This window comes from Manis pentadactyla, chromosome 7 (assembly GCF_030020395.1).
Source record: "Manis pentadactyla isolate mManPen7 chromosome 7, mManPen7.hap1, whole genome shotgun sequence".
Lineage (NCBI taxonomy): Eukaryota > Metazoa > Chordata > Mammalia > Pholidota > Manidae > Manis > Manis pentadactyla.
The window spans coordinates 104949866-104965814 of NC_080025.1; the positions used below are offsets into that span (position 1 = coordinate 104949866).

At 42.7% G+C, this 15949-nt stretch overlaps 1 protein-coding gene across 3 annotated transcripts in view; it reads right to left on the reverse strand.

Moving 5' to 3' along the window:
- Nucleotides 1–15949, reverse strand: part of PDE1C (phosphodiesterase 1C) — a 479464-nt gene that overhangs the window by 400390 nt on the left and 63125 nt on the right. For all 3 annotated transcript variants that reach the window (XM_036897373.2, XM_036897374.2, XM_036897380.2), the window contains exon 2: nucleotides 11124–11174. In XM_036897373.2, the coding sequence (XP_036753268.2) occupies nucleotides 11124–11174 (51 nt within the window). The remainder of the gene's footprint in view (nucleotides 1–11123; nucleotides 11175–15949) is intronic.

The window sequence follows — 15949 nt, forward strand, 5'->3', positions numbered from 1 at the left end:
GGTTAGAAACAGTCATATGTAGGTCTCAGAGGGCATGTCTATATGTCATCTGGATTATACATTAAAACACTTAGTAATGTTGGAGTAGGCAGACAGCCAGATGTGAGCAGGGAGAGGGACTGGAACTTCAGCTGGTGTTTACATTCAGCTAGATGCTTGCTTACATACTACACATTCCATATAAGCTGTTCTCGCAGGATGAAGGGAGTGGGAATACAGGTAACAGACTGGCCAAAACTGGCTAGTTCCAACATGGCAGAGAAGCTGTCCCAAATTTCACCCCAAAATACCTTATACACTCATTAACACAGTAAAATTCATGCCCCCCAGTTATTAACAATGTAAAAATCATGCCTCCATGTGCCATGAGAGTTCTGATGAGAACCAAATATAGCCAAAATTCCCCCCATGGATGTGAGGGTGGAGCAAGCCCGAACTACAAAAATACTCCACCTGTTACCTTTGAAACCTAACCCCACTTAATGAATATTTGTCTCCCTTTACATAAAAAGGGCTCCCTAGAGTTTTCTCTGCATGACTCCATCTAGGTCTGCCTGAGCCCCACTCTAGGGTATGTACCTTCTCCTTTCTTTAAGCTCTCATTCTCCAAATAAACTCTTAATGCTCAACAGCATTTTTGTGCCCATTCTTGAATTCTTTCTTGCAACAAGACCAAGGACCTGTCTCTGGTAACAATAGTAGTGAAGCCACCTTGCATTACTCAAATAAGTTCTATCTGGTCATGCTGTATTGCTATCATAGCGTACTTACACATTTGCATTGCTAGAATTCTATTCAAGGCTTTTTACAATTATATTCATAAAGGAGATTAACCTCTAGTTTATTCTTTATGTAGTCATCATCATAGGAATAAACTATTCCTTGATATTTGAATATAATTGCCTATAAAACTCTTGGGATCCAAAGTATTTTTAGCAAAGTAATTATTTCACTTTTTTTTTTCAATGTCATCTTTTACTATTGCTGAATTCCAGTTATCTATTCTTTTGGAGTCAGTATTCTCCTTTAGAAATTGCCATTTTGTAGAGATAGTCAAATTTGCTAATATAGATTACTATGTACTTTCTATTTTATACTTCATCTATATGTAATAGTTTTCGGTATCTATTTATTTATTTTCTGATTACTTCATAGAGCTGTGCTATCCAGTACGGTAGCCATTAGTCTATGTAGCAACTTAAATTTATACTCATCAAAAATAAGACATACAGATGGCTAACTTGCACATGAAAAGATGCTCAACATCACTAATCAATCAGGAAAATACAAATCAAAACCACAGTGAAATACACTTCACACCTGTTAGAATGGCTATCAAAAATACAAGAAATAACAATTGTTAATGAGGATGAGGAGAAAAGGAACCCTCATGCACTGTTGGTGGGAATATCCACTGGTGCAGCCACTATGGAAAATACTATGCAGGTTCCTCAAAAAATTAAAAATTGAACTACCATATGATCCAGCCATTTCACTTCTGGGTATCTATCCAAAAAAACAAAAATAGTAATTCAAAAAGATATATGTACCCCCATGTTTTCTATAAGTGATATTTCTCTAAGTGAAAAATAAAATTTATTAATAAGATTTTTATGCTATTCTTTTTTTTAAAACCCAGTGTGTATCTTACATATACAGCACATCTCAGCACTAACCTCATTAAAGTGCTCAATAGTCACATTTTATGGGAGGACACAGCTCTACAGAATTTACTTTGATTCATATTTCAACTGGCTAAAGTACATCCTTGAATAATTCTTTCCCAGAATGGCATGTTAGTTAATGAGATAAACATGAACAACAACTTAGGTACAGATTTATTGACATTAAACTCTGAGCATATTTCTTAATTATCTTTTGCTATTTATATGCTGGAGAAGAGAGCTAGGAACAAAGTTTGATAGTATTTTTTTCCCTTTGTAGGCAAATATTGTTCTTTATCTTTGTATTTCAAAAATACATTTGTGCTAGCATATATGTAATTGTGGGTTATTTTCATTGATTTTTAAATGTATTTTTCTGGAACACATGAGCCCTTTCATTATGCAAACACAGGCCTTACTGTCTTCTGTTCAGGCAAGTTACCTTCAACTTTATCTTTGATTGTTGCTTCTGTTCCAATGTTTGGCTTTAGTCTCAGAATATCTGTGATTGGTTTATTTATGTTGGTCCCTTCTTCTCTGACCTCCAATTATCTTTTCTCATAATTTTTAATTCTCATCATTTTCATCTATAGTCTAAGACACTCCTGAAGTTTCTCTTCCAATATAATTGGTTATAATTTTTTCAGTGTCATTTCCACATTCCAGTGTGGATTTTAATTCCTATGTTGCATATTTACTTTATTTACATTGTTTCTCTTTGTATCTCATTATAATCAATCTCCTTCTCTTCTTAAGGCTTTCTGCTCCTATCTCAAAGGTGCTGTTTTCTTGGTTCTTATGGTGAATGCAAAGCAAGTATTTACATTTTTTCTTTTGATTTCTATATTAGAGAATTTTTCAGAAGGCTACTATTCCCCTAAGTCTTTAGGATGACGTTTCAGTTCCCTAGTTCTTCATATTTTGTTCAGAGTTTTATTTTGGATTTGACCCTCATTTAACATTCTGGAATACAAATTGATCCATATACACAGACTGTCGTGTTCCAAAAGGCAAGGGATGTAGGTCACTCTAGATTTCACTCACTGTCTTCTTGGGCTTCCGGATAAACTCAATAGGAAGAACCCAGAGTAAGACTGACATTTATACCTGCACAGTAGTTATCACAATAAGCAGTGCATAACCCAAGCCCAAACAGTGAGCAGGAGAAATGGTGCCCAGCCTGCTTCAGAGTAAAGGCTTTTGCATCTGTCTACATGACTGATGGGTACCGCTCCTACATAATTTTCAAAGTCTATTTAGAAATTCATCGGTTGTAGTGGATCACTACATAGTGAGACCATCAATTCCAAGAAAGCTCTTGAGGACTCTTTGCCATACATCAAAAGAATGAGTCTGTTCAGCAGAATAATGATATAGACAAGATCAAGGGAGGCTGTTTTCAAGAACTTTGACAGCATTCATTTAGTATACTAATTAAAAGAGAAGCTTATCTGTTAAGAGTGAAATCTACATGACAAACTTTGTTAATGGTTATTGTAAGTTAGGTACTTAAGAGTTAGAAGATAGCTTTTTTTAAGTTTCTGTAACTTAGATTTTTACTAATTCAGACACAACTTCCCCCTAATTAAGTAAAAATTTTTCAATGCATAACTACCTTGAAGTATGCCAATGTCTGCAAAGCATGCAAAAATCCAAGTCTTACCATCTGCTGGATGATTCATTTGTAAATCTGCCTAGTATTCATTTGGGAAGTTCCAGGACAGATTTTTAACCTCATAATGAAAACTTGGTAGGAATGAATTCAGTAATACAGTATGTATGAAAGTACTCTTAGCACTCCAAAGAATGTGCCACATTCATACTGGACATGTTTAAATGGTATGTGTACTGTGATCAAAAATACAAGTGTTAAAGTAACTGCTTGGAGATTTGAAGTTTTAGTCGAGAGTTTCAGAAAAACAGAGGCTTTAGGGTAATATATTAAGTCACAGAGAAGAACTCATTCTAATTTTGGCCCAAACTAGTAAGGCAATGGATTGCTGGCAGTAAGCTCTTTAGGAAAAGAACTATGACTTACTCATTCTTATACTCCTGCCCCAAAAATGTCCTTTCAAGATTAACTTTTTGATCTCCTTCTAAGATATCTGCTTCTCAGAATGTAGAAACCACATTAAAAACTAGGATGAACATCTTACCAGTCTTCTCTTCCTTCCATGTCGATTGTGTCATGCTTGAGTTTTCTTCAGTTTTTCATTCAATTAGCTTTACTTCTTGACCTACCTTCCTATCTTGCCCTATTAGATAGGGAACCCAGCTTCACAAATACTAACCTGGAAACTAGGCAATTCTTTACCAGATTCCAAGAACTGCAGCTGCAGACATGAGACTTTCAACAGAGCCCCCAGAAACTCCACAACTACAGGGGGAGCTATGCATAGCTTAGTCTGGAGGGATGCCACTGGAGTTGGTCTTCACAGTCCGTAAGACCAAATGTGTCCACCCTGGACTTCAACCCAAGGCTTAGCCAAGGTCTAATGCACACCATGGCAGGAACCACTGCACTGCCCTGGTCGACTTGCCTGTTCGGAGACGGGAGTTAGACACAGTGCCTGGCACTCGGCAGATGCTCCCTCCTAGCTGACAAGTAATGTAGAAAAGTTCTCAGGCTGGATTCCAGCACTCTGGCAGACATGATTTTGAGTTTGCCCTGGGGTTCCACAGTGGGCACCACCATGTAACCATGCTTCCTCACCCTCTATCCCCACTCAAGCGCTCACCCTCACAGTACATCCCTGTCTGCCCCTACCCACCTCTGCCCAGAGAAGTTCATTCATTCACCCGGATCATACACTCAATACAAAAATACCAGGTGACTTCCCTTAATTTATCATCCATCCACCCAAATCACTCCAGGTCTTTAAGAGGGTGATCCATTTTCAATACAATCTGGATTTTTTTTACCTCTCAAAGAGGCCAGATTAGGCTCCATTTTCTTACTGCTTTTAATACTACTATTTTCCTTTCAACCATTTCTCATCAGTTAGGGAAGCAATTAAAACTCCAGAATGGAGTTGCCTAGTTGTACAAGCTTTGGGGCCAACCCCTCCCTCCACACAGTCTCCCCCAGTGCCCTAGGCTCCCTTACAAAAAGCTCTGTGTCTTGCACTGAATGTAGTCATCCCTTCTAAGCCTCCTGGAGTAGAGAAGCACACTGAATTCTGGGCTTTTCCTGCCACCCTGTGGCCATGTCTGAACATGACACTTGGCCTTTATTATCTGAAAAGTTGTATTGTGCTTTTTTTCTGAGGTGTAATTGACATACAACTTTATATTAGTTTCAGTGTACAACATAATGATATATTTGTATTTATGCTAAAGAATCCCTACCATATGTCTAGCTGACATTATCACCATGCATAGTTATAATTCCTTTTCTTGTGATGAGAACTTTTAAGACCTCTCTTAGCAACTTTCTAATATACAATACAGCATTATTAACTGTAGTCACCATGCTGCACATTCCATCCCTAGGACTTACCTGCTTTATAACTGGAAGTTTGTACCTTTTCTTTACTGCATTATTAAATGTTTATCCCAACTAATATACTTACTATCTGTAAGTACAACTTAGCAGTTACATAGAATGATGTTATAGAATTATTGACTATATTCTCTATGCTGTACTTTCATCTCCATAACTAATTTATATTATCATTGAAATTCTGTGCCTCTTTATCCCCTTCATCTAGTTTGAAGTTTGTATCTTTGGCCACCTTTACCCATTTTGTCCACTTCCCACCCCCACCCCCATCTCTCCCTCACGTCTGCCAACTGCCGATCTATTTTCTGTATCTATGAATTCGTTTTTTTGTTGGCCACATATGAATCAGATCATACAGTATTTTTGTTTCTCTGTCTGATTTATTTCATTAGTATAAACAACATGGATGGACCTTGGGGGCTTTTTTTTAAGATGAGAAGTTACCTTCTCTACCTGTTAACTCCACTCACTCCCCAGGCCTCAGCTAATGCTCACCTTCTCCAGGAGGGCCCCTGGCATGCACTCCCACCCGGGACGGATGACGTCTCCTTCTGGCCCACACAGCCCCTTGTGTCAATCTCGAGCATTTTCTCCTTCACACTCTATTACAGCTATTCCCTTCTCCACCTCTCTAATTAGATTGTGAGCTCACTGAAGACAAACTTATTCAACCGTGTGTCTCCAAGGCCTGGCACAGAAGTTTTCAATAAATATATGTGGAAGGAAAAAGGAAGGAGGGACGGAAGGAAGGAAGAACGGCAGGAGGAAGGGAAGAGGAAGAGAGGATGACTCAGGGCAGTAATATATAGTAGGACAAACACCCAGCCTTACAGGGCCCTTCCAGTGGGTAGGCAGGATGCTTTATATTATTTACCCCAGGTTACCAGAGCAATATGCAGCTTGGCTGGCCAGCTTCACCCAGCGACTGGCCTACCAGGGGGCCTCCTAGGCCCTAGACTTTCACATCGTCCATGGCCAGCATCTGATCTAATTGATCAGTGCCATGTCACATGTTTTTAAGTATTTTAGCACTCACTCTTGCATGGGATTGCCCATAACTCTGGAAGCAAGTTCTAGTATTGTCCTAGAATCCAGATGCAGAAAGTATGGCTCAGAAGGACTGAGTTACCTGCCCAAATTTACACAGAACCCAAACCCAAGCCTCACACCAGAGCCAGCATGCCTAATGGCTTCTGAGGACCCTCACATCATTGTTGGGCAGACTGTTGAGGATCTACTCTGGAATGGTTCCGAGGGTCTGCGTGCTGGCAGTGAGACAGCCTGCCCCCAGCTTGTGAAGTCAGGCTGGGGAAGAAGAGGGGAAACAGCTGCAGGCAGGCACCAGTTCACTCAGTCATCATTCAGCAAGCAGTTGTTCTTACACCAGGCATGGTTAGTCACAGCTCAAACAGGTGGGGTCCCTGCCTCCAGGAGTCTACTGTCTGGTGGGGAGACCAAAATACACATAAAACAGACATCTCCAGGGAGGAGGGCTCTCCAGACCTGGCACTGGAGGGCAGCCATGCCAGCATCCCAGCTGTCTGGACCATCAGGGAACCCAGCCCCACAGCCAGTGGACTTCATCCCAGAAGTCCTGGGATGTCAGGAGCCTCAGCCTCAAGGGTCCCCCAGGAGCTCCTCACCTGACTGGGGCCTGCTGCGGGGCTGGGGAAGTCCAGGTCTTCACAGCACAACCCCTCCAGCTCCAGAAAGATGGTGTGATGCCAGCCAAGTGTGAAAATCCTTCAAAGGCTTCCCCCAAATCAGACGGGCCGCAAAGACACCCCTCTTGGCTTGACCCCAGGTTGCCTCTTTAGCCAGTCTCCCTAATGTGAGACTCTTTTATCCCATGTATTCTCTGCCTGGGATGTGCTCCCCACACCTTCCTCACCTGGGTAATGCCCAGCCCTCAATGGAGTACCCCTTCCCAGTGAAACCTGACCCAACTTGCTTAGAGGCCCTATCCTGTGATCCCATTGAGCCTACCTCCTACACCTCACCCCCAGCCCCATGCTGAGCCCCTCCAAGCACTCTCCACATTGTCACATTGTTGACTAACTTCTTTGCCTCCTCACAGAAAGCCTTAAATTCCTTGATGGCAGGGATATTGTTTTAATTAGAATTTGTACCTTGGAAGATAGCACAGTACCAGGCCCATGGTAAGGGTTAGTAATTATTTGGCAAATGAATAAATAAATGAAATAACCCCTTTGTCCCCTCTGTTTATACACTGAGAATACATTTTTGGATGTCTGGGGGAAAAAATTTTTAAGGTCAGCTATCAATCATTTTCACCATAGTAAGAACGAACCCCTGCATCCTACTCCCAAGGGGATTTGCATATCAAATCTCTCAATTTTTCCTGTATTTTAGGGAATTCTAGTATCAGGGAAGGTAGAAGGGGATGTTTGAGGCAAGGTTTTCCTTACTCAGATGGAATCATCTGGAGTGGAGGTCACTGCAGTGTGGACCTAGGAAGCCTGCCCTGTGCTAAGCAGCTTGAATAACTCCGATATCCAGCTGACAGACCTCCAAGCTACTGAATTGGCAAACTCCAGCCTTTAGACCAGAGAGGAAGTACTGTGCACTGGATTTGGAGTTGGGTGACCTAGAACTCCAGCAGTGAACAGTCCTCGGTACTCCCTCCCAGCTTGATTGTTTACATTTATAAAATGGGGACACCACGAGGCTAATGTGAGCCCTGGCCGTCGGAGAGCTTTGCATGCAGTACCCACAGGAGGTGCTCTGCTGGCTCACCCTGCCCTGCGCACAGAGGGAAGGGGTGCCCACACGCAGGGGCCCAGCCCCCGACAGCCAGCTGCATTATGGGCCCATCCTAAGCCACCTGTTAGTCCACAGCCTGGCTCTATAGTTAGAGTCAGGGCCACTCTTGTTCTCTTGGATGCTGTCATTCATCTGCAGGTTTTTGAGGGGAAAGTAATATTTTTTACTCCCTTTGAATCTTTACCCCTAACGCCCTCCTTCCTTTTCCTTCCTCCCCCAGTCCTAGGAGAAGGACTTCCTTTTCACGCTATGTGCCCACAGCTCTCAGACAGATGCTCCGATTAAGGTCAGGCTGATCAAAAGCCACTGTTAAGCCTAAAATGACGGGGGCAGGATGGTGAAGAGGCCCCTGATGGGATCCAGAGTCACTCGGGGCTCACCCCACAATGCCACCAACCCAGCCCTGCCACTTGATGGCACATCAAGTGTCTCCATCTAAAGGTGAAAGGAACTGAGCTTGACCTGCGGGCTTTGGCATCAGCTTCTCCGAGGAAGGCACACTCGTTCTGCTTGATGCTGTCAGCCTCCTAGGCACAGGGGTGTCAAGAAGGAAGCCAAGCACAGGACCTGCATTGTGGAAGTGGCCCTCTTTGGGAATGGACCAGAACGAGGCCTGCAAGGCTGGTCAACAAGCGGGCCAAGACAGGGTCAGAAACCAGCCCTTGGAACTCTATCCCCCTAACCTCCACCCCACCCCCAACCCCATTTTCCTTCAGGATTCCCTGAAGTGATCACCACAGCTCATCGGTGCTGCAACATGTGGAAGTCAAGAAGAGTATATTGCTTCAAGCACAGACAAAATCTACGGAGAAATGAGCAGCATATTCCAGAGGCATCAGGAATCAGAATGTGATAACCCCAAAGATAATGAAAACCTAGGGAATACTTGGGGGCTGCTGGGCTAGCCTTTTCCTTCCTTCCTTAGCTCTTTTCTGCTGCCCACCTTCCCAGACGCCAGCCCCCTCCCCACCCCCAGCCCCCACTGGGCCCAGTTTTCACAGCACTTTCAACCTGAGTTCTTGCCTCCCACTCCCATTGGGCCTAACACCATGCTGGGCAATGCATGCTGTCAATCATACATCTTGTTGGATGCAAAAATTAGAGAACATTGCAGTACTTCACCTTCCAGTCTCCAAAGAAAAGTCTATCAAACAAATCCTTCCAATCTTCCCAAACTGAACATTTCATTCACACCACACCACACAATTAGGGTCCTTTTCAGTGTGGTCAAGTGATACATACCCCTGTCAATAAGACAATGCTCTGTTAAGAATTATTTTTTTCTTCCCTAAAAGCCACCTAATATTTTCCTTCTAGTATTTGCTACAAAAAGCTGTAGCAGCTGATATGCCGCCTGACTTTTTTTTCCAGGACATTGCAGTAAGCTGGAAATTTTTTTTTCCCTTTTTTTCCCTTCAGAATCAGTCCAACTTAATTGGTTTGCTACTAATTACTCTTCTCCTATAGACATTTTTTCCCTCATGTCCCCACTTCTACTGATAAGCTTTCATGTGACTCATCATCCCTCCAACCCAGTGACACAACTTAGAAGTTCTGGAAGCCATTTACAAGAGAAATGTAGCCTCTTCTCTCTGCAAAAGGACTACCTGCTCCAGGTTGCCCTCTGGCTTCATGGTTAAAGGGTCCCAGCCCCTTTCTGCATCTTGTAATGAGTGCCAGGAGCGCCCATGGAGGTGTGAGCAATGCAGCGTGCCAGGGTAGTCGGGCTACCATTCCAGCTTATTAATTTTGCCTGACTACCACTCAGGAGATGAAGAAATAAAGGGATGAAATGCATATCCATCATCCTCATTGAACTGTGGGATGAAATACTTATTTTGGAAATAATGATTCCAGGTAGGAGGGCTGTGATAAACGGGGCCTGTGAGAAGTGAGTGTTTTATTATACAAAATTGAGCACTTAATGCTCTTTCATTATCATACATTTTTACAGTTCTATAAAAATCGGTTCTAGGAATCAATCCCAAAGTTTTGAAACCTCCCAGAAGGAGCTAGAAGACAGAGTTTAGAAGAAGGCCCTGCAAAGACAGAAACTATACTTTTCAACTCTACGCATTAAGACTTACTAAGGCAGTATCCACATTCAAGACCTGATCAATCCAACATGAACAATGCAGTGCTGGGGAATTTGTGTACCTTCTCACGCCATAATATCAAAAGAAGGCAACATTTTTATGAAGGAAAAAAGATGGTTATGAATTTCCTATTTTTCAGATGAGAAAACTAAGGCCCAGAAAGTATCTATCAGTGAAATTACTTTAAATGAAGGCCAGCAAGGAGTGATGGTTCTGGAAAGAAAAATCCACATGCTGTGATTTACAGTTCCACTGTTTCTCCCTCAGCACCTGGCTGGGTTGGAAGGCTTCTGCACCCAACCCTGCTCAATCTCTGGTATTCTGTTCCCTGCCTCGGGATCTGGGTTTTCATTCCAGAGTATGCATTAACTTGCTGTGCAATTTGCTGGCACCAAAAACACTAAAAGGCTCTTGACTTCTGCTCTCCCTTTAGGATCAAGACTTGGAGACAAAGAACTCCAGTGAAATTGATGGGGAGCTCTGAAGCCCTTATAGATATGCCTGTGCCAAGGGAAAACCATTCAATTTACCTGAGTTTCAAAGTGTCACCTAACTGAGGTAAAGCCAGTGTCACCTAACCAAGGTAAAGCCAGGGGAGCTAGTCCATTAAGTCCGCTGTGGATGGTGGTGATTTTCACACGTCTATGGACACTGACATCTGCAAGCATTTCTCACACTCTTCCTCACTCTTCCTCCACTGCCCTCTGTGGGGCTTCCCCAGCAGGGATTCTCTGACTCATTTGTGAACAGCGACCACCTGCATTAAAATGCAGATTATGACTCAGTAGGTCTGGGGTGAGCCTGGAGCTCTGCATTTCCAAAAACACCCCCTGGTGATGTTGATTCTCCTCCCAGGACCACACTTGCAATAGCAAAGTCCCAGAGCCCAGTTTGATAAACCACAGCAATGAGTAGCTCACCCAGGATAGGGCTCAAATGGAATATTAACCCATTGGAAACATCTTTCATATTACTCTTGTAGTGACAGTGTTTTACTGGCAGAATACAAGGGTAAACTATGCAGGTGAAAAGGCCTCTGAAGGAACCCAGGAAAGGAGTGAAACAAGATTTACTCACGGGAGAAGCGGGCAAGTGGTCTGGCAGTCTTGTCTCCAGCTTCATTTGCAACTGGGGGGGAAAAAAATGCATGCAATTCAGAACAAGTCATCTGGGTCCACAGAATATGCCCAAACTACAGCTAATCCTCTAGATGATTTGACATTAAACTATTTCTGAGAGTCTTTATAAGAGATTAAGAGCAACTTTACTCACTCACATTCTCTATTTCTCAATGCCTAAATGAGGTCAAACGTCTCAATCATTTTTATGAGAACATTTGAATAAAGCTTGAGAGGACCTACACAGTACTTGGTTTACTAGGCCCGAGGCATTAACTGGCTTGCAGCCACATAGAAGATGGCATGCATGCCTGCCTTTTAAGCCAATAAGCCTCCTTCTGCTTCAAGCTCCATGCCATCCGGCTGTCTAGCACACAAATGCACCCAACCACTTGACATAAGTCTGGTTTGCTCAAAGCCAAGGCAGGGATTTCAGAAGATAAAAAGGTTTAAGAAAGATATTTAAATTTAGATGCTAACAAACAAGGCAGTTCAAAAAGGGGGAACCAAGGAAATTATTCAGAAAACTGCTCTGGAAAAACCTTAGCCTTAAAGCTCCTCAGCAGGGCAGTTCACTCTCCCCTGAAAAGTCTCTTTATAATTTATCATGTCGACAGAGTTGTAATTCATATCCCCTGTATTGACGAACACTATCTTGTGATTTAAAAAGAGATCAATTATTAAGTTGAAACATCAGTTTCATTCTTAAACATCACTTGAATGCCCATATAAAGATGATACCTTGGTTATTCTATACATGCATAGTAAACAGGCATTGATTTTTGTGATCAACTTGAATGCCCTGTTCATTTTAGTGTAGAAAAAAACATTCACTACATAGGCAGAATGAAGGAGATTTAATACAAAATCTTTAGCGTACTAGGAGTTACAGCAGCAGGACAAACAGCACCAAGAAATAACTCCATAATTGTATTATATCATTGCACAAAGAATGGAAGCAGTCACAAAATTCCTTTCACCCTCTCGCAAAGGTGTCTTTTTAAATTTACTTCATGTAGACAGCTTTTAAAAATTAATGGATTCAATCTCAGTCTACTTCGTGTTACTGTCATTGCATCGTCTCACTGTCCCTGCTTTGTAAATCATGAACACGTTATACAGCATGAACAGCAGGGGGAGGTGAAATTGCATCCAGCTCGAATTTTCTCTCATACCCAGCGTTTCAAAAAAGAAAGAGAGGGAGAGATGGAAGCAGAAAGGAGTGAGCCCCAGTTAGGTAGAGACATGAGTTTCCCCGGTCTTAAGTTCATATTGTTTCCTCTTTAGAGACCATAGATCTCTAAAGAAAGAAACAGAGCAAGGTTTTTTTACCAAATATTTACTGCAAAACCTGATGGGCTGCTTTTAAAGTGGGATTACAAAAACCATTGCAACTGCTGAGAACACCGACAACCACTAAAATGGTCAGCCTGGAGAGGGCACGTTTTCCCTGGAGGAAGAAAGAGGAGCAGCGACAGTCACTATTTTACATGCAGTAATGCCTGCTTCCTAACTCACAGGCTCTCTCCTCCTCTCCCTGCCACCCTATCGAAGGATAGGAATTGCTGACCCAGATCCAAGTCATAAGAGTGGCAGGAATCAAGATCTAGGCCAGTGGAGTACCAGGAGAGCTGTCTCCACTCAGAAGGAATTTAAACCCTGCTATAAACATAATTTTCCTAGACCCAAAGGCAATGCCACCCCCTACTAAAAGGTCTCCAGTGATGCCCCAACACCTTCAAGACACAATCCAACTAACGTGGACTGGTAGACAAAACCGAGCCCCATCTGTTCTTCACAGCTCACTACCCTTCCCCAAGCATCCTTCAGTCCATGCCCCAACAATTCCCAAGCCTGCCGCACACACTCCCTCTCCTCCTTACTACTGCTCCTTTTGCCACCTTCCCCCCAGGTCAGCCCTCTCACTGCTTCGCCTAGCCAATCTCTACCTATCATTTAAGACTGAGGTGGATGCACTGATTTCCAAAAAGCTTCCGAGACTCCCACCCCCACCTTCTCCACCCCACAGCTCTCAGCCCACACACCTGACTCCCCTCCCAGACCAGTGGTCCTCAAACCAGCAGGCATCATAACCACAAGGAAGGTCTGCTAAAACAGATCGCAGGGTTTGTTAAAATGCAGATTCTGATTCAGTGGGTCTGGTTGGGGACTGAGAACTGCATTTCTATCAAGTTCCCAGGTGATACTGAGGTTGCTGGTCTGGGGACCATACTTTGAGAATAGCTCCTCTCAACTATAAGCTACCCAATTCCTCTCCACTATAATAAGGCAAGAATCATCAGGTTTTATCTTTGTATTTCCGGTCTTTTGAACAATGTGTGCTCACAAAATAAAGCATTCATTCAGTATTTTTAGAACTGAATGAAGTAGACTAAATCAACACCAACTGCCACGGATAGCTTGTAGACTGAGGCCTCAGACTGGCTTCCCAGAGACTATAAACAAGACCCAGGTGTGTTTTGCTTGGTCTCACATATTTTTAACTTTTAAACAATTAGCTGTCTGCATTTAAAAATCAAGATTTCAAATATAAATACAGATTGTCAGCTTCTCTCAATAACTGAAGGACTGTCCAGTCCACAGACCAGCAACGCATGGCCATTGAGACGCCCACCATGGGTGGTTCTGCTTCCTGCATGTTCACAAGGCAGCTCTCTGCTGACAGGTGCTAGACTTTCTAGACTTCCGGCATGATCCCAAAGGCAAGTGAAAATAGGACCTCTTAAAGAGCTAAAAGGATGAAACTTAAACTCAACACAGACAAGCACTACAAAAACTGGTTGTGGCCAAGCTTGCCAAGCCCTTCTGCCCCAGCCTATGAACTGCTTGGACATGTTGAACAGACTACTTGGACACACCCAGGCTTCTAGACCAGCAGAGGAACCTTCATACACTGCTGTTTGCCTTTTAGTTCTAAAAATATTTAGCAAGCTTTAACAATAAAGTAGATGCTCCATTTATCAGACATAATGAGAGCTTGAATTTGGCAAAAGTTCATCAAAATGATTATGTAGATTCAAGAAAATTATCTTTGTCATACTGTCGGAAAAAATACACAGACCAGTACATACCAGTGAGTCCATCAATGTTGATCTGCATGTCTAGGCTACATGTATACATAGAGAATCAAGGGGGAGGGCTATTATATTAACAGATATATTAACACTTATTTCTTCTGTGCGCTGGCACTTAGGGAGATTTTAACCTTTTTATACTTTTCTACATAAACCCAATAGTTTATGGTAAGTATGTGCCATGTTTATAATCAGGAAAAATGTTTTTATTAAAAAGGTAGAAAACAATTAACTATTATCTTATATACATATATGTGTGTGTAAATATATATGTAATTTTGGATATTGCATATGTATGTATATTTATTTAGATTCAGATTTCAGAGCAGTCTTAGAAATGGGATGGGACTTTCCATCTCTAGTCCAAGAGGACTTCCTATAAGACTCAAGAAATGAATCTCCCATTCCACTCTCCAGGGAGTTCCACACTTTCTAGATCAGTGATTTGTAGCCGTGTCCACACATTAAAATCACCTAGGAAACTTTTAAAAGTCCTTATGCCTAGGCCGCATCCCAGGCCAATTAAACAAGGCCTGTGGGTTAGTGGGACTCAAGCATTGGTACTTTTTAAGCTCCCAAGTGATTCTAAGGAGCACCTAAGGCCGAGAAACACTAATAAATGATGTAACTTCATACATCTTAACCAAAGCACATTCAAGGAGGAAGGTGTGGCTCAGATTCCTTCAAAAAGAATCACCCTTATTCAGTACTTCTTTTCAGGATGCTATTGTTTTGTCATTAAAATCCTGAACACAGACATGCCTCTGCCTTTAGAAAACTTCAACAAATAAGACTACAAAGATAACTATCAATTATGTTTGTCACATCAATTTGTGGGCAACTCTTCACATTAGTGAACTGCATTTCTGAGTTCTGAGATCAATTAGCGGGCAACTCTTCATATTATGAAGGGCTCTTTACAGAAAGGATCTCCAACCTGCAACACATGTATTGAGGGCCAACTGGGAGCTCAGCACAGAGCCAGACTGGATGGATGGCAACAGTAGATTTCACTCAGCCTTGACATACAAGCAGGTTAGGGAGGTAGGCTGTGCCTGTCAATCTGGGTGTATCCAAGTGTGATCAGCTAGGGAACTGACTTTAAGATGACGATGATGATGATGGTGATGTTGATGCAGCAGATTCCTTGGTCCCAGCCCAGAGCCACTGAATCAGAGTCTCTGCAGGTGGTCATGGGACTCTAGGTTTTAATCAACTGCCGCAGAAGTTACACTCATATTTGAGAAGCAGCATTCTGAGGCGTGTCCCTGGTATGTCTATTGTATATTTTCCCCAAAATAATTGGTCAGAAACAAATCTTAAAGTAAGGACTTGCCATAGAAAACAGTGGAGGGGAGGCAGGCGAGATGGGAAGTTAACTCAGAGCAATGGGCATCCCAACACCAGACAATGATAGTGGCTCTGATGTCCCAGCTAGACCACAAACAATTCAAGCTATGAGAACAGGACAAAAGAGGGTGGTCCCAACAGTGGTGGTGGCCCGGGCAGGTGCACACTGCTTTGTAACCAAAACTTGCACCAAAAACACTGTCGGTCTTGTTTTGAAACCCCTGGCACTGGGGTGAGCATAAACACAGCTGGGGTGCTGGGTGCCAAACAGTCAGTGAGCAAGCATGGGAGGGCAGAGCCTGGCTGCTGAAGGAAGCCCGCCCAGTGCGCTGGTTGGCTG